General features: G+C 38.8%; 1 protein-coding gene across 4 annotated transcripts; it reads right to left on the bottom strand.

Annotated features, from left to right (window-relative positions):
• Positions 1 to 1,154: 1,154 nt before the first annotated feature.
• On the bottom strand, positions 1,155 to 24,381 carry gzf1 (GDNF-inducible zinc finger protein 1). 4 transcript variants are annotated; one of them, XM_048600746.1, is made up of 8 exons: positions 24,041 to 24,364; positions 20,763 to 20,839; positions 19,089 to 19,200; positions 15,977 to 17,421; positions 14,292 to 14,386; positions 6,791 to 6,958; positions 5,741 to 5,898; positions 1,155 to 2,880 (listed from the first exon to the last, which is right to left on the bottom strand). In XM_048600746.1, exons 4-8 carry the CDS (start codon positions 17,398 to 17,400, stop codon positions 2,218 to 2,220), a joined length of 2,508 nt encoding a protein of 835 aa, XP_048456703.1. In that variant the 5' UTR covers positions 17,401 to 17,421; positions 19,089 to 19,200; positions 20,763 to 20,839; positions 24,041 to 24,364; the 3' UTR covers positions 1,155 to 2,217. The 4 variants fall into 4 exon arrangements, with proteins under 4 accessions (XP_048456703.1, XP_048456705.1, XP_048456704.1 ...); XM_048600748.1 differs by lacking the exon at positions 24,041 to 24,364 and adding an exon at positions 23,980 to 23,998; XM_048600747.1 differs by lacking the exon at positions 20,763 to 20,839 and having other exon boundaries at positions 24,041 to 24,381.
• Between the last annotated feature and the right edge of the window lie 1,312 nt (positions 24,382 to 25,693).

Here is a 25,693-nt window from a genome sequence, read left to right as displayed (position 1 = left end):
AAGCAAGTCTACGGACAGCAGTAAGAAATCTGAACATCAAAATGGGTAGATTTTATGGGAAGGAATTAAAAACAGAGTTTTTGTTTTTACTAGAGATTAAAATTAAAAGGGAGGCTTGTGATTAATTTTATTGCTGTACTCAATTTTCACGAGATGAAAGTGGAGATTAGAAATGCTAAGAGATGTTTTGAAAAAGACGACTTGCAAGTGACGGAGAATAAAAAAAATTTAGAACTTTCAAACATATTAAACATTAAGAGAGTTAAGAAGAATAACTGCTTAGGAATGAATGATGATTAACTGTAGAAGATAGAGATTTGGCAGAGAAATTAAATAAATACTTAGTGTTTTGTTACGAATAACAATGTATATGAAAATTTAGAAATCTCAGGTCACAAGGAACAACTGTCGGCGATAAATGAGTTGATAACTCTCGTCACTAGCATCTTACAACACGCCCCTTGGAGAGGTTGCATAGGCTTTGAACAGTGTTTTCCCAATCCTGCATTTAAGCTTTCATATCCAAATATGGAAATTCTGGTGTTGGAAAGAAGCTTTTGGTTCTAGGGGAAAGTGGAGGATGTAACAGGTTACTAGTGAGTGTATTCCAAATTTTAAAATAATTTAAGTTTACGGGATGTACATCATTCCACTGATATTGTGGTTGAATGAGACCTGGCTCTTTAAGGTTACGAAGTCCACTATATAAAGTCAAAGGGCATTTATCTACTGAGAGAGATGGATAACCTTCAATCACTAAAGGGGAGAAAAAGAAAGCAATGACTACCTTTCTCATTCTGAAGTACAACACAATCTTTCAAATAGGTAGGTACATTGAAGAACAGATAGTGTTTATCACTACATTGAATTATATTGATAATTTCTAACAAAGCTCGTCTTAAAAGTGCCAGATAATGGAACCGAAATAAGGTTGTTGCAAGTCTAGTCAATTTGATAAGGAACTTGTCCATTATTGAGGGGACACATTGTTGTTTACAAATTCCAGAAACTCCATCACATTCTTTTTCAAGAGTGCTCACAATCTGACAAATAAAAGAATCAGGAAAAATGATGAACTCCTGTAAAGCATTTTTGAAGCTGTTAAGACAATAAGTTAATGCACACATACACAAAGACAACAGTACAGCATAAAATTACCCAATTTGTTTTAAAAAAAGAACTGCATGTCATTTTTGACCTGACAATTTCTACAATTGCATTTGTGAGATTTGCAAAACCAATTTATACTGAAGTTCAATACAAGTTCACAAGATGATCACAAACCTCTCATATTATAGTTAGTGATATAGTGAAGAAAATTTCTCCTACTACAAATTTTCTCCACGTGCCTAATACACTTTAAATGATCACTTTATACATTTTGAAGATTTAGTTATCATTCTGATTTAGGATTCACAACAGCTTCAAGATTTTGGTGGAAACTTTTGATCTTAAAAGGAGTCTTTTAAATGTGTATTATGACATTATCAATAAAAACATGAAGTCAAACAGCAAGGCTTCCCTCAAACTACTCATCCACCTACGTAGTATTAAAAAGGCACGTACATTTCTATGGGGGAAATCTGGGATGTAAATACTGCTACCCACATCATAAGGCAATGAATCTGAAACATGATGGGTGATCAAATAAAATAGAAAGCACACTTGCCCACTGTCAGCCAACAGATTCTTTCTCTGAAAACTTAAAGATGCAGTTTATGTTATCTAAGAATTGTTTAATATAGTATGCCAAAATTAATGGCTGATTTGGAAAAGAAATATTGTGCAACAGGACAATTTAAACACTCAGCATCACATGATTTGCTCCAGAGGATCTATCAAATCATTAGGTTAAAAGATATTTTGATGCTCAACATCCAATTATCAAACCTTAATAGGTTACTAAAACCAACCCATCTTTAAAAAAACATTTCCCAGAAATCCCAGCAGAAAAGGTATCAGGAAGAAGTGGAACAACAAAATATAAATTGCAGCTTTGAGAGCTTCAAAAGGAGTTGAGGAAATAAACCAGACTCCTGATGCTCCAGATTATACGGCTACAACCAGTGAATAAAAACAGCAAATATTTTACAGATAACCAAAGATTGACAAAATGTGATTTATTCCTTTTTCACTTGCAAGATTTAGATCTGATCATTTAAAATTAATCAACAAGTCTATGGGCTGATGGAAACAACACAGCTGGTTAATATTAGCTTAAATTTGAATATTCTGTATATTGGTCACTCCATTTACTGTACTCTGCAATGTCGATAGATTATCAGTCTGCATAACAGTTAGCTGTGAAGAACCTGTTGATATGGTGACAGGTGTTCCACTCTGCATTTGACCAACCCCAGCTCCATGTGTTAACATGTTACTGATGTGACTAGTCATGGCTAGACATGCAGGCACAGAAATCGTGGTCACAATGCTTGTGCTAGGGGTCCCATTTTTTTCCAATGTGTTATTGTCAAGCACTAGAGCTTGTGTACTTCCAGCACCTAACTGTTCAACATTTGCCAAGATATGCAAGTGAGGTTGCACTGAATCGGTTGGTGCATGGAGTACTGCAAGCTCATTAAAAGTTGCTGCCATGGAGGCTGCTTGAGTTACCATAGTGATGGAAGGCAAAGCAGCTGACCTCCAATCTGAAGTACCAGATGTGTTTTGTTCATGTGAAGAGATGTTTCCATGGAGCGTGACTGTATTTTGGTCATTGAGTATTTCTGTACAAGACACTGATTCTTGTGCTTCTGAGGGGGCAACTTGCTCACAATCAACAAATGGGTGGAGATCTGTTCTTTGAATATGGCTCTTTTTAGAGCCCTCATCCAAAATGACAAGGAAGGATTGCCATGGTGCATTCTTGTTATGAACCTGTTAATTTAAAAAAGATTGAGACAATTGTTTAGAACAGCATAATTAAAATGCAGGTGGGTTTAAAATATCACATGAAGCATGTATAAAACACAACATATTTGTAATTGATCCTTGGTGAACATGCTCATTCTGCCCTGCTATCCACCGCTTTCATGACAATTATAGATTGGAAGAGAAAATGGACCAGAAATAGCTTAATTGAGGTTTGAAAAGTTCCCACAATAACAAGACAAGTGCAAGTGATACCAGCACTGAAAGTTTATAGTTATTAGGAGCAACTGACCAAGTTGAGATACATGTTTCAAGTAAAGAAGAAGCTGCCTTAAGAGAAATTTTAAAGCTAGGGAGGGATTAAGTAGGTTTAACATCAAAAATATATTTCTCCAAAAATAGTCAGTAATAAGGAATTCAGAAGAACTTTATCAAAAATTGGTTCACATTTGGAATGCAGTATTGGATAGAGCACTAGAGGCAAATACAGGAGATATTGTAGGGAAGTCCGATGAATGAATCCAGGAAAAAGAATGGATGGATATGCTGTAACGGTTAAATAAAAGTAGATTAGGACATGTAAAGTTCCAATGCTAGTGTAGACTAGTTGGGCCAAATTGCCTACTTCTCTGCTGAAACATCTATATAATACATTTAGCTACTGGAGTCATAAACATTTTAGAATACAAAAAGCAATTCGATAGTGATAATGAGAATTATAGGTACTATGAAAGATGTCCATCGGCTGGTGCATTTCACTGTCTGTGAGAGCATTAAATAATTCTGAAATTATTTGAAATTTTGGTTGGAATACCTCAAGGCAAGTAATTTGCATTTTTGGCATTTTAAAATGTCTCAGAAATCCCAAAGGCATTTCACAAAACTACAAGAATTATTACTGTGTCAATGACTTAATGTAACAAAATTAGCTAAAATTCTAAATTGCTGCAGAGGAAATTTGGCATTACAAGGGTGTGCATTCCAGTTATTTGTTAGTATCAATACGGAGCTAAGTCACACCTATTTAGTCGCTAAGACCATCTAGACTTTACAGTCACCAGGTGGTCTTAGTGGTGGTACTCTTTAATTTTGCATCTCAGTACATTAAATGTACTAATGCGAGTAAACAGAGTTTGTCTAAAAGGCCAATTGTTACATTTAATTTTTGAATCTTCTGCCCATGTTAAATGGATAGAGAGATTAAATATCACAAATGAAGACAAAAATCCATTAAAATTAAAATGCTGGTGAGGAAAAAATAACAATCAGAAGCAAAATGCAGAACCAGTTTGAGGTATTCTCTCCAATTAAGGCAGAAAACTTCACAATTCAAAAACCACTGGCTGAACATTGAGGAAACAATTTGAGAAATGAAAAATCCAACTGAATAGGAATTCTAGATCCATTCCACTGCTAGGAAAGATTGCCATAGCAAACAAAAGCTACAAAAGTTTTAAAATAATATTTAAATCATAAAGGACAAGTGCTTTTCATTTTACATGCAAGATAAATAAGTCAAAAATCAACACAGTTCTTGCTTTTTACTATGCATTAATAAACTTCCTTTTTGTTTGCTTTATTTTCTCAACACTGACTTCTGTTAACAACCATTGCCAGAACACAAGTAATTAATGCTAGTTGATTTCCAGTATCATTACATCTGCCAGGGATGTGGGTGAGAAGAAGGTAATCAGAACAGAATTGATCTAAAAACAGTAATGAGTGTATATGTGACGTGTTTGATAGTGGAAAAAAATTCTGGAATGCAAAAAATTTGTGCACGTGATATCAAAATGAAGGCCAGCAATGACGGGCACAAATACGGCCCGCTGTAAAAGGCTAAATAGAAAGACAGTATCTTGGGGATGAAACAACAGACAAATTCACATGGACAATTTCCATTTTAAAACGTCGATACACAAATTCAGAGTGGAAAAGTTCACAGGAAATGCACATACAAGCAAAATGTTAAACATTGAGTGAATGGGACTATACAAGAATGCTTTTTTTATGACACATATGCATACTGGCTTTTTTGTGTTAAAGTCTCAATCTGTAAGGTTATTATATTTGTTGGTGAAAGCAGCAGATTTGACAGATAAGATTGAAATTGTGTTAGAAAACAGGAGGACCCAACTACAGCTACACCATAATCCACTTTCATTCACAATTCCTTAATACCACTTGCAAAATAAAAATAATTATTCTGGTAAAGGAATTTATAGTTTAAGCAGTTTTATGGAGGGATTGAGTTTCGGAGCCATGAGGTCATGTTGCAGCTGTACAAAACTCTGGTGCGGCCGCACTTGGAGTATTGCGTACAGTTCTGGTCACCGCATTATAGGAAGGATGTGGAAGCATTGGAAAGGGTGCAGAGGAGATTTACCAGGATGTTGCCTGGTATGGAGGGAAGGTCTTATGAGGAAAGGCTGAGGGACTTGAGGCTGTTTTCCTTAGAGAGAAGAAGGTTAAGAGGTGACTTAATAGAGACATACAAGATGATCAGAGGAATAGATAGGATGGACAGTGGGAGCCTTTTTCCTCGGATGGTGGTGGCTAGCACGAGGGGACATAGCTTTAAATTGAGGGGTGATAGATATAGGACAGATGTCAAAGGTAGGTTCTTTACTCAGAGAGTAGTAAGGGTGTGGAATGCCCTGCCTGCAAAAGTAGTAGACTCGCCAACTTTAAGGGCATTTAAATAGTCATTGGATAAACATATGGATGATAATGGAATAGTTTAGGTTAGATGGGCTTCAGATTGGTTTCACAGGTCGGCGCAACATCGAGGGCCGAAGGGCCTGTACTGCGCTGTAATGTTCTATGTTCTATCTGAATGACTACATTGAATCAGTCACATACTCACTGAAGCATGTCTTCTGAGTGTAGATTTATCAGTAAAGGTCCTCCCACATGCACTGCACATAAAAGGTTTCTCTCCTGAATGTATGCGATAGTGGCGCTGTAGAGCATTCAGCTGTGTAAACTGCTTTCCACACTGGTCACAGCAGTAAGGCCTCTCACCTGAAAAAAAACAAAATTATTACACGCTTGCCTCAGCTTTTCAAAGCTTCAAACATTTCAATCATTAACAATTACCAATTAACAGGGGAGGCAATGGCCTAGTGGTATTATTGCTGGACTGTTAATCCAGAGACCCAGGTAATGTTCTGGAGACCTGGTTTCAAATCCCACCACGGCAGATGGTGGAATTAAAATTCAATAAGTATCTGGAATTAAGAATCTAATGATGACCATGAATCCATTGCCAATTGTCAGGAAAAACCCATCTGGATCACTAATGTCCTTTAGGGAAGGAAATTGCCATCCTTACCTGGTTTGGCCTACATGTGATTCCAGACCCACAGCAATGTGGGTGACTCTTAGCTGCCCTCTGGGCAATTAGGGAAGGACAATAAATGCTGTGCCGAGCCAGCAAAGCCTTCATCCCGCGAATGAACAAAGAAAAAAATTACCAATACGTTAGCAGCATTACAATATACAAAATAGATTTGTTGTAGGCTAACATTCATGTTTTCTGGTAGAAATTACAAAAGCAAAAAGGATCTTGATATACATTTTGCAGCCCAGAAAATTGTCAAATTTAGCTTAGTAAATTAGTGAAGATATTTATAATACCACAGAGAATCAGGTTTGAAGACCAAGGACTACTCATCAGCTATAACTTCCTCTTACCAAAGTTAAGTAGTTATTGCCCCCACAAACTTGAGTCTCTGACCGGCAATGCCATTCCTTCAATACAGGTGCTCAGGTGATTGCTAAATTTAGTAAACTCCATTTAAAACAAGCTCAGGTTTAGTACTTAAGAGTTTAAGTAAATAATGAAATGAGGCAAGTCTTTATTGGGTCCACACTGTTTGCATTATTGGCTAAGTTAGAACAAATCATATGATACCTGTATGAACTCTAAGGTGTTGATGAAGAGAATTTCTCTGTGCGAAAGCTCGGTAGCAGATCTCACAAACAAATGGTTTTGATCCAGTGTGGATTCTATTGTGATGTTTCAGATACTCCTTTGAAGCAAAACTCTTGCCACATGTTTCACACATAAATGGTCTTTCACCTGTAAGACAAAGCAGTCAAATTAATTCAGCTACATAAGCGTTCTTGAAAAGTTGTGTTTTAGCAACGAACAGTGGTAACTGGATGACATGACAACAGATGAAGTCCGTGCAGCCTCTTAAGCATGTTCCACCAATCAACACGGCTGATCTGCATCCTGACTCCATTCTCCTGCTTTAGCTTAATAATCCCTTAAAACCTTTGGCAAGCAAAAATGTATTGATCTCAAACAAAATTACCAACTGAACCAGCATCTACTACTTAGAGAGAGGGAGGGTAAGAAGAAAAGCGAGAGGGAGAGGTCCACACTCATATCATTCTTTTCAGGTAGTTTTTCCCAATTTCTCTTCTGAACAGTCTGGCTCTAATCTCACCCTCAAAATGTGTAAAGCATGGGGAACACAAGCCTAATTTATGTAATCCTCAATTTAATGTTTGGAGCATTTATAACATTCTTTTGAATCTATTCTGGACTCCTAAAATCAATACAGTTTAATCCATTTTAAAACACCTCCTTTTCACATTCAATGGTGTTACCATTACTAAAATCTTCCACTTTCCTTGGGATTACCATTGACCAGAAACTCAACTGGACTCAGCAGACAGTAGCTACAAGAGCAGGTCAGAGACCAGAAAGACCGAGGCAACTAAGTCACTTCCTGACTCCCCAAACCCTGTCCTTTATCTACAAGGCACAAGTCAGGAGTGTGACGGAATATTCCCTACTCACATGGATGGATACAGCTCCAACAACATCCAAGAATCTTGACACTATCCTGACAAAGCAGCCTGCTTGTCACCATATCCACAAACATCTACTCCCTCCACCACCAACTCTCAGTAGCAGCAGGGTGTATTATATACAAGATGCCCTGCAGAAATTCATGTCAGATCCTTAGATCCAACCTTCCAAACCCACAACCTCTTCCACCTAGAAAGACAAGGGCAGCAGATACATGGGAACACCACCACATGCAGGTTCTCCCCAAGCTGGCCACCATCCTGACTTGGAAATATATCACTAATCCTTTTCTGTTGCTGGGTCAAAATCCTGGAATTCCTTTCCTAACAGCTTTGTTGGTCAACGTACATGGTTCAAGAAAGCAGCTCACCACCACTTTCTCAAGGACAACTAGGGATGGGCAATGAATGCTAGCCAATCACTGACACCCACATCCCATGAGAGAATAAACAAAAAAGATGCACTGTGTAGAATGTACACAGTATTCCAGATGTTGTCCAGACCGGAGTTTTGTATAACTTTAGCAACAGCTCCTTACTTTCCTATGTTCCTTAATTGAGATAAAAAGGCAAATTGGAATGGCTGAAATTCCAAAACAGAGACAGAATATGCCGAACTATACACAGATCAGTCCAATGTCTGAAAGAAAAAGTCAAATCAAATTAATCAGCAATAGGAAACTGATATAACCATTCCACAAATGTAGATCAATGGAGCGGAGAATGGGACAACAAAACATGATAATGGGTTCCAGTATAAAGACCAGTTTCATGAATTGACAAGTAAACAAGAAGATATGTCTACATGGATCTTGCATTTTCAATCTTGGCCATTGTGGAGAAAGTGTTCTATATTCATGTTCTATCAAAGCTGCTTTTGTACTGTACTATGCAAGTATCACTTACACTCCACAAGTTTGCAGAAAATGTTTATTCTATTATGTTCCCAATGTCCAGACAATGTAAAATACACGTACTGAGGCACTTCAAATAAAACGAAGTAGAATCAAAATGATTTTCTGGAACATACTAGCCCTGAGTCATGCTATTTGTTTGGTCATTTTTAAAACTGAGGTTCAGGATTCATTAATGTCAACTACAGACTATAGCCTTGCTTGATGTTTTTGAACAGCCAACGCTCTAGTGGTATAGATCATATGCATATGCTACAGTTTAGAAACTTGTGCTTTATGAAACTTGTTAAGCCTGAACTCAGTCACTTCATGAAAGAGGTCCCACAAATCAGACAATAAGAAATCAGACTGTAGTGGTAACATTAAGTGATTATATAGCATATTGTATGCAGTCTATCAACCCAAATAATCATAACTGTATGTAAGCCATTTTATCACTTCCTCTCAGAAGATAGGATGAATTTTGAATTTAGATTTTGATGAGGAATTGGAAATCTTGTTTATTTCAATATTTCTGTACAGAGTGATGTTTTTTCTTAAATGGAAGACAGTGTCCGAGTCCATAATTAACCGTCCTTGAGCAAAATAACAAAACCATGTTTACTTGTTCAAGTGCTCATAAAAGGTCCCAACACATGGGAGAATAAGGAAGTTCTCCAGAAGTCGAGGCTAACAGTTATCTCACAACCAATAATACAAATAAACATTAACTGGTTATTCTTCTCACTGCATTGTATTGAACCTAGCAATGTACAGCTGCATGTGTCTTCATCACAGGAATGACCTTGCATCAAAATCATTTGCGATGGGCTCTGCCACATTTTGACTCTAAACAGCTTTAAAAAAATACTAAATTCTTTTTCTTCCTGTGCAATTTTGTTAATGCCTTTAATTAGAAAGAAAACAACAGTCCTGTTTTTAGCTAAAATTCAGCATCAGAATTCTGGTTTCTTTACACTTTCTGAAAGTCCAATCAACAGATATCAACAATGGCTCCATAGGGTCAATTCATATACTGGCCACATTATCTCTGCTCAGTTCAAATAGAGCATCCAAAATTCTTTCATTGTTAAAGATGCCTTCAAGAAATTCAGTTTCTTTTTGAAGCGTATACCTAATCTTCATTTCATCGCCTCCATCTAAGGAAACTCTTTTTCTCTGTGCAGAAAAAGCGTCAGCTAGGTGTCTTCCCCTTTCATTAGATTGTAAACTGTCATGTCTCTATTTTATCTAGATGTTTGATCAGTCTCCTCAAAATTGTTCCAAGCTGCAAATTTGCTGTTTTACTTTTTCATTCTTGTCCTACAATGAAATCAAGATTTTATTTGTAAGATCTCAAAGTTATGAATGTCCCCATAATCATCTTTCTGCTTTTAAAATTCAAGCTTGCTTTACACTTCACCTTTCCAACATAATGGATCTCAACTTTTCAATCTTGGTTGAAAAAAATTCAAACTTCTGCTGCAATTCAGTTGAAGTTACCATTCAGATTTTATTTTAAAAGCTGAAGTTATCCCCACTTTGTTGAAAAAATTAAAACTGAAATACAAATCTGGACAAGTAATAAAAGCAGAAGGACAGAAGGGGAGGTAAGCTAACTCAGACAGTTTCCATTATGCTCCAACTGCATTTCCCAACATCTTACATCAAAACCTACATTTTCCCTTCCCATTGCCCAGGTGAAATCAGAAGCAGTTAAGTTCAGGTTTTCCAAAGCTATCAGAATTGATGAAAATGGCAACTGATACTGCATTTGAGGTATGCAAATGAGAGAAATTAGAAGATAATTAACACAAACTTCATGGAGAGCAGAAAGAAAGTTAATTAGCTGAAGCATTGCTCTTACGAATGGTGTGCCAATTGCAAACCAGTCTGAGAAATCAGGTGACATGACTGTCAGTAATATTGTTGTCACTAAAGTGGATCAAATGCTAAAAGAAATGGAGAAATTCCAGAACTGAGATATTTCCTGATCAACCTGTCCAGGGAAGTTATTATACACTTGGGTCTCTTGATTCAGAGGTAGGGACACTACAACTATGCCACAAGAGCCCTAAATTGCAGAACTAAAAATATCAGGCAACAAGTCAATCAGGTTAACGGGTGTTTAATTATACACTTTATTAATGGCTTCAAGAAGCTTTTAAGTGAGTAATGAAGTCTAACAAGGATTTCCCGGTCATGGTTGCAATTTGAGATTTATCTTGTGTATTTTTCATCACAACTATAATATCTTATTTTACTTTAAAGAAAAGCGTTTTCACAAAATTCGACAATATCTTTAATTTCAATTCCCATATTGGGAAGGCACTCACTTTTCTTACCTCATGCTCACAGATTCAAATAGAGATACATTTGTGACTAACCAGGAAGCACCAATGCAAGCCACAGTAGCATTCCTCTTCTGACCTTTGGTAAACATCTCTTCCTAATAGGACAAACCCAAGCAAACACATTTTTGCTTGGGAATTACTGGCATGAACCATTCATGCCAGAGCATGCATGTACCAGTTTAAAAAAAAGACTAGCAATGCATTCTTTAAAAATGCTGACTAAATAGTCCCAATGTTCAGTACAATAAGATTAAGTAGCAATAAGTAGAAAATATGAAGTGTAAAATTCATATATGCTGAAAACAGTGTAGGCTGAAAATACTAAATGATCAGAATGTTAATTAAAGTCTATTAAGAAAACGTAAGCATCACTTCAGTTCAGTTTGATTCAGATTCCACATGTCAAATTATAGGAACATATATGCACCATATCTTGTTTCTTAGATGTTGATAGCAGGTTGTAAAGAGTGACTGACACGATCATTTGAAAAACATGAAAATAATGACAGAATCATCAGTGATTTATATGTATCACTACACATTAATGACTTGGATAAGGGAAGTGAATGTACTATCACCAAGTCTGCACATGCACAAAAATAGGTGGGAAGGCAAAAGGTGAAAATGACACAAAAAGGTGCAGAGGGATATAAACAGATTAAGTGAATGGGTAAAAATATGGTGAATGGAATATCATGTAGGAAAATGTGAGGTCATGAACTTTGGCAGGAAAAAGAGAAGTCAAATTATTTAAATGTAGAAAGACTGCAGAAAGTTGCAACAGAGGGAGATTTGGAGATACTCTTACATAAATCACAAAAAGCTGGCTTCCAAGCTCAGTAGAAACTGGGAAGGCAATGGAATGTTAGCCTTTATTTCAAAGGAAATGGAGTATAAAAAGTGACGCCTTACTAAAACTGTACAAGGCATAATTTAAATTGCATCTAGAATATTGAGAAATTTTGGTCCCTTATTCAAGGAGCGATTGTGTCTTACGAGGGGACCAAAACTTCACAATATTCTAGATGTGGTCTATATTGTGCCCATGCAGCTTTAGCAAGACTTCTCAATTTTTGCACTCTATTCTCTTCTTTTCCTTATTACCCACTGATCTTGGATATACTGAAATTTATGAAACATACAAGATTCTTAGAGGGCTTGACAGAGTGGATACTGAGAAGATTCTTCCTTCTGTGAAAATGTCTAGGATCAGAGGGCATAATCTCAGAATAAGGGTCGCATAATTATGAGAGGAGGACAAATTTCGTCTCTTTGAGGGTAGTAAGTCTGTGGAATTCTTTACCATAAAGGGGTGTTGAGGCTGGATAGTTAATTATATTTAAGGCTGAGAAGCATATTTTTAATTAGTTAGGGAATCAAGAGTTATGGGGAAAGTGCAGGAGAGTGATATTAAGGATCAGATGAGCCATGATCTCAGTGAATGGCAGAGAGACTTGATGAACCCAATGGCCTAGATCTGCTCCTGTGTCTTATGGTCATACAATCGGTTTGCAGTACTTTTCAGATATTATGTATGCGTAAAAGGTGGTAAAAAAGAAAATGAGTGAAAGTCAAGATGAAAACTAGAACACTTCAGAAATGCACAGCAGATTCATCAATTTCTTGAAGAACATGTTAATGTTTTAGACACAAGAAGTGGACCAAAATGTCAATCTAATCTTTGCTTTGCACATCCAACTGTGCTGTTCCATAATTTTCTGATACCACATGTTTAGTTCCAATAACCATTTATTTTTACATAATACATTTCTTTTTGGATATGTAGTAGCTATATCCATCAATATTTCTTCTGCAACATGGCTGGCTGGAACCTGTATCAATTTGTTCTCCTAAATTCAATTAACAAACTAGCTTTCATATAGCACCATATTACATCGATTGGGAATATCTCAAAGTACAACACATCTAATGAATTACGGATTCCCTCAAAATCCTGGTTCTGTAGAGCCTGTCTAAATACTTAAGCTTGGACAAACATTCACACTTTAGAAGAATACTAACAGCTCCAAAATTTATTCACATATGTGAACTATCCAGAAAAACAAACAGCAGTCACAATTATTTCCAACAGTTTGTCACTTACACAAAAACACCCATTTTCATTTTTGGAGTTATGCAAACATTAAGGAATTTTCTTCGGGGATGCCTCTGGGGCTCAACGGTTTATCACATGAATGAGTTACACAAGCAAGTTCAATCCCCAATCTGTAACGTTTCATTAAATCTGTGAGCACAGCAGGAAAATTAGATAAAATAAGGGGAGGAGAACTGGCCAAGGTTTTGATCCTGACCATTATCCAGTGGCCTTTACTGAAAGTGAATGAGTGTACATTAACCAAGGTTAGGATCAGCTGCAATTCACACAAGCTATTTTACCTTGTGAACATTCCAAATAAGCCACCCTCATGTACAGTGATTATTGTAAATACCGTAGTCCAATGACAACTATGGAGCCCATACCTCAGCAAGCGTTTAACACTTAAAGAAAGGCTGGGAAGAAAATTAATGTGAAAATAAATGGTCGTATCTGTGCAAATATAATTCTTAAAAAAGCTATTTTTTTGGAAAAATTAAAGTTTACTCCTTGTTACATTTAGTTTTACATTAAAGTTTCTCCACGCCTGTACAAGACGGTCAAAGCAACCAAAGTAACTTTTCCACAGCCTGATTTAATATTATAAAATGCAACAGAAATGCGAGACAGTCCTTTGCAAAGTGATACTTCCATTTTATTTCCACCATTACCATACTCTTCATTCAGAAACTATTTTCTCTAGCGTCTGGGTACTTACCTTCCAGAAATCAAACTGTTCAATCGATAATAGTGCTAATTCAACAAGCTACGGACCATAATGAAGAAGGGTCTAGGCCCGAAATGTCAGCCTTCCTGCTCCTCTGATGTTGCTTGGCCTGCTGTGTTCATCCAGCTCTACACCTTGTTATCTCAGATTCTCCAGCATCTGCAGTTCCTACTATCTCACGGACCATAATGGTCGGGTTGAGACAGATCAGATCTAGAGACAGATCAGCTGACTCACATTTTGCTTGCACAGACCTATCATGCTTGTCATTCCTTTATTCTTTATTACTATCAATTTCTTTAGCTTCTATTTTCACTCTCTTTCAAATATATGCCATTTGTTATGGCACAGCTCCAAGGTTATCAGCTAATTCAAGCAGTGCTGCCAATTTTAGATGATTGTTAATAAGCTAGGAGACAAGGTTGAATCACAATGTTTGATTTACATTTTACATCTTGCTTCAGGCTGTACTAGGCGTAAAGTAGGCATACAAATAGAATTCAGAAAAGCGTAAAACAAATTACCTGTGTGAGATCTCTTATGATATATCAACATATGATTCTGTGTGAACCTGGCACCACATTCATCACAGGCAAATGGCTTTTCACCAGTATGGACCCTTGAGAGTGCAAGCAAGAAAGAGAAAAAGAGTATTAATATACTAAAATCCAAGAGTTATTTAAAAGATCAAACTACAAACATTGCACGAGATTTCAAATCAACTATACTAAATTCTAAAGCAGAAATAAATGCCTTTTCCAATGCTGCATACAGTCTAGTTACAACTTCAAAACAACCAGAGGCAGTTTGCTGATTACTTTTCTTGTAGGTTCTGAAATTAGGCAGTTCATTGGTAACTCAATTTTCAAATGGAGGCCCACAGATAATTAATTGACCTGAAAAGATAAGTATCATTTTTTAAAATCTGATATTGTAAAAACAAACACAACACTTGGACCAAATCTTTCCCTTATTTCTTTCCCAAACTCATTATCAAAATAGAAAGGGGATGTAAGAAAGTAGCATGCTCCTACACCCCAATCTGAAATTCATTCTTGAAACTTTGTCTTGCTATTTTTACCTTTGCCTTCAAAAGGCTCCTTAAGCCCCTGCTCTATGATGCTTTGTGATCTTCCCCCTCTAACTTTCCTTCTTTACCTGCTTAGCGTTCACACTTTTGTTTTTCACACTGACGGTACAGGTGATGAAATATTATATAAATCGAGTCACCACTAATTTTCCTCTAAGCTGTGTGGGCTTGTGGCCCAAAATCCATCAGGAATGTACCATGCAGAGGACAAATAGGCCGTGTTTAAATAACTGTTTCAAGATGCTCCTATGCATGGCATCATACAGTACAACAGTGCAAACAGACTCTGCAAAAGTAAATAAGAGAGAACAATAGCAGCCGATTATTGCTGGCTTCTAACTCGTGGCTAGACTTTAGAAACTAGGATCGACTTTCTTTTCAATTTTTGATTCTTCTCTTGGTAAGATCAGTTGTACATTACAAATGGTCACAATTTCCAAAGGAATTCTCTAACAAGTTCCTTGTGACAAACCCCATTTGTCAAGTGGCAAGCTCTGAAATATCACAGTAAAAGTGGTCCTCAATAAGGGGGTTCAACACAAGCCAGGACAGGCAACCTCTACCAATGAGGCCTCAGTACAAACTATTTATGCACTTGTTGAAAGACATAAACAATGCTGCACATTACTGAGGTGTGTCACCACCACAAAGTGGTGTAATAATCACCTTAAACTCAGCAAATGAGGTGGCTCTTCCATGGCTTCAGGGATCTGCAGTTGCTAATTAAATAAAATCAATACCCTCAGACTGGAGTCTGGCTAAGTGGAATCGCAGGCATGAGGTGGTCTCATCATATGCATGCTAAAGTACATTTCCTTTTTACTTTCGTTAGCAAATCACCTATTCAATGAAACAAAGCATTCAAAGAAAATGCATAGTTTTCTAAAGAAATTGCAAGAACAAGAATTCTTCTGTGTACTCTTATACTAATTAATTACTTTTTCCACCTTGCCCATAAAACTGTAAGACATAAGATTATACTTTAGTTATGTGCAGATTATATTGCTGCAAAGAACAAGATCATAGGGACATCTTCGGAACAAGCTCAAATCCATGCAATGACACAGCTAACAGTTGCTTAAAATCCATACTATAAAAAGTCATTCTGTACAATTTTACCTCAAGTGCACCTTCAGTGCAGAAGGCTGAGAAAATTTAGCATGACATTCTGTGCACTCATAAGGCTTATCTCCGGTGTGCGTCCTTTCATGGAGTCTCAAAGCAGTTTTGGAACTCAGTCCTTTACCACACTGCAAACACAAGTGACGCTCTCCACCACCCTCATGAACCTGAAGGTTATGCCGCTTCACATCTTTTTTCCTTTTAAACTTTTTACCACAAAGCGAGCATGGAAAGCGACGCTCTTCAACATGGACATGCCTTTGGTGGCTTTTTAAGTTACAGCGATTAGCAAAAGTCTGATTGCAAGTGTCACAGCGATAAATTATTTCAGGTGTCACACCATGATTCTGCTCTATGTGTTTCAAGTAGCTCTTCTCATATTGAAAGTCTTTCTCACATTTGTCACATTTAAAGTTTCCACCTCTTCTCTTTTTCTCAATCTCATCAGGTGTCTTTTTGGTATCTTCATCTAATTCAAAATCACTATCACTCTCTGCCTCTTCATCTTCATCATCGTCCCCTTCCATCATCCCATCATCTTCATCTGGATCTTCAACAATTTCTGCCATCGTTTCCTTTTTCACTTGGTCTTCAATGACTTGATTATCTTCTACACAGGTCAATTTTTCAGATGCCTCTTCCAAATTTTGATCAACCTTCTCTTGCTCGCGAAGCTTGCGAGTATATTTCTTTTTGGGAATTTCCAAAAAGACTTTTCGGCCTGCCAGCCTTCCACTGGCTCGTTTGGCCTTTACACCAAAAGATTTCCCCATTTTCTTCTCTTTTTCTGACTTTTCCCAGCCTTTGGCTCTAGTGGTTACTAGCAATGGCTTATAATCTTGATCATGAGATTTCTCTTCATCAGAAATATCTTGGGCAGAGGACACTTGGCGAATGTCTGGTGTTGAAGGAATTGATGTGTTTTGAGAAGAAAGGGAAACACAATGACTGTCCTGTTTATTGTCTATAATTCCTTCTGTTCCCTGGGAATCAGCCAAATTGCCCAAGTCCATTAGAGCTGACTCAAGTATCTGTGATTTTACTTGACTGCAGACTTCTGCTAGTTCCCTGCACTTCAATTTCTCTGCAATCTCCTGTAATCTTTGTACCCTCTCGGCTTCAACCTCGACTTTTGCAGTATATACAAAATCCAAAAAAGAGGCAAAGTCTGCCGTGTAAATGTCTTGCAAAGTAACAATAGTAATCTTAGTGTTCACCATTTCATTAAGGAACAGTTCCTTAAAGTAACTGCTGGCAGCTGCCAACACAGCTTTGTGAGCAACAAATTCCTCTTTGTTGCCTTGGTGCTCGATCTGCACAGTTACATCACAGAAGTAGCATAAAATCCGCAGTTTGTGCATTTCATCCAACAAGTTTTTCGGAGCTGCCCTTGACTCCAATACAACTTGATTGCTGACCATCTTCCTTTATTTTGTCAAACCCTGCAACATAAAAGTGTATATAGTCAAACTGAGCAATTATGTTCCTGGCTTGCCTAATAAATTCTGAATTTGTTTGACAAATAATAGCACATAATTCATTATGTATTGTTTCTTCAGATTTTTCTAATTACTCTTAGCACTCATTTTTATTGAACAATCTGATCTCTCATACCTTCATGTTTAAATCAATATATTCACTGCATGCGATAGGCTGAAAACAGCTCATTACCAGCCGAGCAGGAACACAGACAAAGCCTATGCAGGAAAAAACTCTAGATTTGTTACACCTCAAAACAACTTTTGTAACTGTACATGAGTCTGAATATCTTGCTGTGAGAATTGAATAATGATACGCAAACAAAAAATTAATGGATAAATTTTCCCTTCCCTGTCAAAACGTTTTGGAACATTTGATCAATCAAAAGCATTACTCTTCATCTACTACTGATAGACACGATAATCTATTTTTTCTGTAGGAAAAAATAAATTTAAAGACCACACTGAGAAATAATAGATTACATTAATATTATGGAAATACATCACTTCACCCCTATGACTTATTCTTTTCCATGGAAAATGTAAGACAATAGTTACAAGGTAGAAAATCAAACGGTTGGAAAACAACCTAACCCCAATGGAGTGAAGCGCAATGTAGTCCCTACTAAAAAAACACAGAAGTTGACAATGCAATTTTGAATGTGGAATCATGATCTGCCTGCATTTCTTCATTACCTGACCTAAGCTTTGGATGAGGTCTAGTATCAATCAAAATCAGTCCATCCCTCAAACTGTTTGCACCTATTCCATAGTACTGTCTCATGTTGAACTATACTGAGTGGCGTTAATATCTGATTCAACAGCGACTTTAGCTTGGGACTCTTATCTACTAAGTTAAAAAGTACTTTCTTTCTCCTTGGTTCACCTCAGCCCATGTGTTCTTAAAATATTTAACAATGTAAGACTCAATCATCTCAAAGCTGTTTTGGCCACCCGTCCTGCATAAGTTTCAGCTCATTTAAATTGCCATTGCCTGATACTAAATGATAGTTGTCCTTTACTCTAGTCCTTGCTAATCTACAATGGCTTCCAATCTTCAAACACCTTCAACTTTAAACTTCCACCCCCAAGTTCAAATCCATTTATGATGTCTCCCAATTCTGGAGCTAAAAATACACAGAGACCTCTAAATGCCCAGGAGAATTCAATCATGAGGCAACCAGAGAAAAGTCATGCTGCAAATAGAGTGGATAGAATCAGCGAGAAGCTGCTCCTCCAGTTGCAGGCTGTTTCTCTCCCATACTTGCTGCTAACAGGCCAAATATTGTGAGCCTCTCGTGCATATCTCTATGCATTCATCCTATCATCAGGGGCATGCTTTCAACCATCTACGCCCTGTACTCTGGAGGATCATAAAATTTTCCAACACCTTTTCTGCTTTAGGATTGAATTCAAACGCCCTGGTCATTACCAAGTATTTTTCAATCCTGCTTCTGAGCTTTCATCAAGTTTATGATGAAGTAGTTCTGGTAATTTTTTGAAATTAAAGGACCTATGTAAACACAACTGACATGACAATAGAAATACAGTGAAGACTACAGGCCTTAAAGCTGAACAAATAGTGCAAGTCAGTTGGTTTAAATAGTTTTAAAAAAAAGACACACACTTACTTGTGAGGTTTAGTATGCCAGAGTCAATTATGTCATGACTGTAAGATGATCAGTATTCTGGATTTGAAGTACAAAAGTCTAGTGCAGATTAAATTCTGGTAATGCTTCCAACCTTAATACAGACAAATGTGGTTGTTAACATAAAAACAATGAGCTAAAGTGCTCATAAATTCTGATTTTAAGGATATTGCTGCTATTTAAATACATACATTGAGGAAGCTATGCCGTGCATGGGAATGATTAAAGCAGATAGCATATTTGCACATGCAAGAGAGAAGGAAAATCAAATCATGGAAAAGGCTGGAAAAGGTTCACAAACAATATAAATATTCACTTAGAATGAATTCCGTTCATGTGTTATATCACCCGGTTGGTAGATGCAACACAACCATAGGATGCATCATTTTCAGAGCCAGCAGTTAGGAAAGAAAATAAGCAAGAGACTTAGACTAAAATTCCTCTTTTCTCCAACTCAACAGTAATAAAAAGTGACAGTACTTTCAACAGGAAGCTGCACTGGTGTTCTATTTTGCAACTTTGTTGTACTTGTCAGAAATTATTAGTGATATAGCTTTGATTGCTTGAGAATATACTGATTTAAACCCAAGATCATGTACACCTAACTTCTAAAACTTTTGGAGTTCTTAGAAGACCTCCACAGGAACAAGCTATAAAACAAATGAAATGAACTCACTCAGTGCAGAAAAATTCCATGTCTGCAATGTAAGAATGATAGCTCATGAAATAACAGTACAATTTCACCAGATGGAGTCCCCCCTGCTGTCCATCCCCCAGGAACAGCTTTGGGAGCTGTTATGATTGTAGATTTTGTTGTACATTATGAAGTGGAATATCAAATTGAAGAACAGCAGGCTTTTAATATATATGTAGACAGTCATGCATATTCTACAATCATGATGGTCACTGTGTGACTTTAAAGAATGTTAGCTATTCTGGACCAGCAAAATTGTCTTTAATAGCATATGTGGAAATAAATTAACCAATCAAGTTTTGCCAGATTACCTTTTGAGATCTGACAGTATTTATGTACAACATACCACTAGAGGATACAATGGAATATTCACCAAATGGAGGGGGCCGAAATACGAACAACAGAAATTCTCAGAGTTCCAAATTTTGGCCTTGCATGCATGGTACAGCAATTCACCAGACACTGGAACAAAAACAAGTACAGGCAGCAAACCGAATTTAGTTTCTCCTAGGAAGATGATCTAAATCGGACATAGTGCAATAACTTAGATAAGACCCTGTCTCGCTAAAATTTCTGTGGTTTATCAGGAAGATAAACACATATTGCCCCAAACAGTATGTTTTGACCGTAAGTCAATAGATTCCATTGTAGGCTGGATCACAAACTGTCAATGAAAGGAACAGATTTAATGGGCTGACTGGCTTTTTTGTTTCATACTTTAAAGCCTTGGTACCCTGGGATGGATAGAAAGTTGCAATTGCCATAGCCATAAAGTTTTCATGGCCTTCATGAGCACAGTACTTTGCAGCAACATTTAGCAATGGGCATTATAAGAGTTGAGGCACACTGTTCAGTATACTTCAATCTAGGAGGGACTGTATTGAGAATTATTAATGGGGAAAAACAGAATATTATTAATTTCATAAATACAACAAGTATATTTGCAGGAAAAGTAAACTTACTAAAATAATCACAATATGGAAACAGCTCAGTTTTTCGTCAGCTCAGTTTTCTCAATATTTTGAAACAGTGGAGGTTCCTAAGATGGGAAATATAAAATCATAGATAAGTTTGAAGAACCATCTTGGAAGATGATCAGGTGTACAGCTCTGCCTGCAACACCATTATCCTCTCAAGACCGATCTCAAAACTCCGTGACCTTGGTCTCGGCTCCGCCCTCTGCAACTGGATTCTCAGCTTTGTGACCCACAGGCCGTAATCAGTGTAGATACAGAACTACACCTTCTTCACAATAACACACAACACTGGAGCCCCTCAAGAATGCGCCCTCACCCCCCTACTGTACTCCCTTTACACCTACAACCGTGTTGCCAAATTCGAAATGAACGCCATATCAAGTTTGCTGACAACACCATCACAGTGGGATGGATATCTAACAGAAGGGAGGTAGAGGGCTTGGTGACGTGATGCAATGAAAACAATCTGTCTCTCAATGTCAGAAAAACTAAAGAACTGAAAGAACAGAGGAGAACACGCCCCCATCTACATGAACAGAGCTGAGGTTGAGAAGGTGAAGAGCATCAAGTTCCTCGGAGTGACGCCAACCAACAACCTGTCCTGGATTTCCCACGCAGATGCAACAGTCAAGTTGGCACAACAATGCCTCTTCTTCATCAGGCAGCTCAGGAAATTTGGCATGTCCATAAGGTCCCTCATCAACTTCTACAGGTGCACCATTGAAAGCATACTGTCCAGGTGCATAATGGCCTGATATGGCAACTACTCTGCCCAGGACCGTATGAAACTACAGAAAGTGGTGTGCACAGCCCAGACCATACAGAAGCCAATCTTCCATTCAAAGACTCCATTTACATGGCTCGCTGCCATGGAAAGGCTGCCAACATCAAAGACCCATCACAACCTGGTAATGATCTCCTACAACCTCTTCCGTCAGGCAGAAAATACAGAAGCCTGAATGCATGCACACATGGTTCAGGAACAGCTTCTGCACAGTGGTTATCAGACCGAGAATGGACTCTCTAGCCTCAAATAACACGGATTTTGCAAACGGTGATCTCGCCTAGCCCACACCCTGTGCAATGTAACCTGTAAGCCTCTGTCTAAGTATTTTTAATCTGTACATTCTTTGCTTACTATTATCTCCCTCAACCACTCGTAAACAAAGCTTTTCACTGTATTTCGGTACACATGACAATATATCAATCAATCGAAATTATATACCAAAACAAAAACCAGTGGATTTGGAAAACTATTATATGAATCATGAACTGCATAGTTAGTTAAAAATTTTGAGATGGAGTTTTGCAATGATAACACACGTTAATGCCAAGTGTAATGAAATTGTTAACTCGTTCATAAAAAAAAATTCCAACTTGCTTACTGCTTGGGGTAAATTCTACAATATGTTACATGATAGAGCAGATTGAAATTAATGACATTAATGAAAATGAAATTAATTACTTTGACTGCAATTCAATGAAATACGCCAATGACTACAAAGACTTCTAATACTACATTTTAGTCTAATACTATATTTTCGTCAAATTCTAACTAACACTTGCAGTAACTGTCCTAGTAGGAATTCTGTAAAACGGATCTTTATTGTCTGGAGTTTGGGGAAGGCAAGAGGTGATCTCATTGAAACACGTAAGATTTGCAGTGCGCTGGACAGCATGGAGTTTGGGGCGCCTGGCTGGACAGTCTACAGTCACGGGATAAGGAGCATAATAATTTCATTCAGAGACAAGAAATTTCTTTGTTTAAAGGGTTGAAAGTCTCTCCAATTTTCCACCCCAGCGGGCTCTGAATGCCCAGTCAATTAGTTTATTCAAGGTTGAGACAGATAGATTTTTGGTTTCTAAGGGAGTAAAGGAATATGGCATAAGGCAGGAGAACAGGGTTGAAAAAGTGTTTGCCAAGATCGCACAAAATGATGCAGCAGGTATGAGGGGCTTTGTGGCCTCATCATAACCTGTTTCATACCTTTTTAGACATTCATGTTAGGTAGGTAAAACAGCGAAGCAGGTAATTAATTAAAGCAAAATATTTGCATACAACATTCTTTTCACTATAAATGCAATGAAGCCATCTTCTGTTTTAAAATTGGTGTTCTATAGAATGTTTACTTACTTCTAATTCACATCAGCTTAATGGTCAACTGGTTAGTTTGAATGTTACACGCAACACATATTAATCGCTGCTGGACATTCTATTATACAATCAACATCCTCATGTCAGATTACTTTGTGCTGCTGTGAAAAGTCAAAAGGACCAAGCAAATGCTATGTTGATATTAATAAGCCTACTGCTTTGTAAAGATTTTTTTAAAAAGTTGAAGAGCAACATCTTAATTAACCAACTTTATAGAAGTGTAGACGGGGGGAGCCGTCGTGGAGATCCTTTTGAGGTTTGTAGATAATGAAAGCAACAAATTGCATTGACTTCGCAATTCATCTCCATTAAAGAGGTTAGAGAAGAGCAGGGACCAAGTCAAAATTTTAATTTGCAGGGAGAGAAATCAACTCAATGAAAGAAGTTTGCTTCCCAGATTCTTGTCTCTCCATTGGAGATGATCTCCCTGGTACAGTACCACTGAGAATGACAGGGCACAACGATCATCTGAAATTGTTCTAATTGCCACAGCAGGGATGAGGGAATTGGGAGGGTGCAGAAAGTCAAGAGAAATTCTCAACTGCAAAATCTAACTGGCTATGGGATAGGGTTAGACGTGGGCCAGGGATCATGGGCATTTCCTTGTCCGACACATCTCGTTTATCAGCCTTGGGGGCTGGGGTGGGCCAGAGGCTCTTTCCGCGCCTTGTATCCATCTGGGGCGCCACGGCATGCAAACGATGAGCGGGGTGGGGGGCTGCAAAAAGGTGAGTTAAGTTCATTCTCCAAAGCTGCAAGTTGTGGAAGCAAAGAAATGAAACAAAAAGAAAATAGGAAATGCTCTGACCACCACTGCAACCCCCTCCCCCCAATTCACTCACACTCTCCACCCCCACCCTCCAATCCCAATGGCTGCCTTAGCTGCTCCCTCCACCTGTCTCCCCTCAAGACAATAATGTTTCCCTTTCCTCTGCCCCTGGGGCTGTCGCAGTCTCCCCACCAACTCCCCAGGGCCCGGGCTGCTCAGGTTTGACTTGTCCACAGCCTGAAAGGGACAAGACTGAGGTATTATCGAGCACACCTTACCCTACTCCCACCTCCCCGCGACCCGAATAACATTTCCCTTCCCCATCCGGGTCAGACTGACCTGCTCGCTCTCTCCGTCGGCCTGGGACAAGTGTAAAGAGTTGTAGAGGTGGGTGTGTGTGTAGTGGGAGGGGGGAAGGCGGTAGGTCCCCACACACACCCTCCCCCCGCGGGCCGGCGGGCTCTAGGTCGCCATCAGACGCCTCTCGCGCTGGGCCCTCTCCCTCGGGCGCGAGCAATCGGCGAGGTGGAGGAGGAAGAGTGGGGGTGGCATGGGCGCGCGTGAGCCTACGTGCGCGCGCGCGTGTGTGGGCGCGCGCACCATCTCCCGGGAAGGTCGCGGGGAGCGGGGTGCAAACTTGAACCAAGCGGCCGCGCCTCGCGCTCCCGGCGTCTGCGCCTGCGCCCTCCGACAGGAGCCAGCGAGCCGGCCACCCGTCGCCAGTCTTCCAATGCGCCTGCGTGACGCTCGCCCGTTGTTCGCTCCGCCTCTTGCTTCCCCACGCCCCTTGACGGCTGCGATTGCGTAAGATCGAGGGACACCGGCGGCCTTCGGGGAACAGGGTCAATAAATTCGGAGACAGGCGGTTCGAATCCAGCCGCGGCAGATGGTGGAATTTGAATTTGGAAACCTGCAATTTGAAAATTAAGTGTCTAACAATGACCATGAAACCTGTGTCAACTGTCAGAGGAAAAAAGCCCCATTTGGTTCACCAATGTCCTTTTAGGGGAGAAAAGGGCTGTCCTTACCTATCTGGCCTACGTGAGACTCAACATTCACAGGAATGTGCTTGACTCTTCACATAGCAGGCCATTCAGCTTCTCGAGCCTGCTCGCCCATCCCCATTTAATGGGTACATGTTGCCAGCCAGAAAGTAGACAGAGAGTCGGCAGAGTTTCGGGTGAAGCTGATCATTTCTGGGTTCTTCCCAAATTAGAGGGGAAGACAGTAAAGACGGAATTGGATATGGGCGCAGTGGTTTCCTAATTCCCAAATCGGTCTACTGGGAGAAATTAAGGGCACTACCAATGCAGCCTGTCAAGATTAAAATGGCAGACATACACGGAACGAGTGATGCCACTGAAGGGCTATGTACTGGTGAAAGTACAGTTAAGGTACTTGCCTGCAGAATCGCCACTATACATGGTAAAAGGCGAACACCCTGCATTTTTCAGTTGTGCCTGGTTACAAAAATTAAAGTTCAACGAGGCGTGGTTAATACGCTGGTGGACTCAAACTTGAGTTTACAAGAAACCCCGGACAAGTGTGAAGATGTCTTCATGGGAACCCTGGGGGAAATGAAAGGAGTCAAAATTAAAATACTGCTGGATCCAGATGCTCATCTGAGGAGTCTGAAAGTGCATCCAGTACAGTGTATGCCATTCAGTCTAAAGTGGAGGTGGAACTGGAACAGCCGCTGAGGGTGGGAGTGTTGGAATCAGTGAATGGGCCACTCCAATTGTTCTGCTCTTAAAAGCAGATGAGGACTTGTGGCGAATTTAAGGTCACAATCAAGTGTGTGATCAAAACCCACTCCCACTTGTAGAAGACCTATTCAGTGACTGGCAGTTGGAAAGAAATTCTCGAAAATAGATCTGTTGCAGGCCTACTTACATCTCAGCTGCTGCTGACGATAGTGACACATTGGATTTTTCTGCTCTGAGCACTGTTCTTCAGGCATCAAGTCCCAGCTGTATTTCAGAGGCCATGGTC

The sequence above is a fragment of the Rhincodon typus genome, chromosome 9 (assembly GCF_021869965.1).
Source record: "Rhincodon typus isolate 14 chromosome 9, sRhiTyp1.1, whole genome shotgun sequence".
In the NCBI taxonomy this organism is placed as follows: Eukaryota; Metazoa; Chordata; class Chondrichthyes; order Orectolobiformes; family Rhincodontidae; genus Rhincodon; species Rhincodon typus.
The sequence above is the reverse complement of the archived record's forward strand: the minus strand, read 5'-3'. Positions and strand labels throughout refer to the sequence as shown.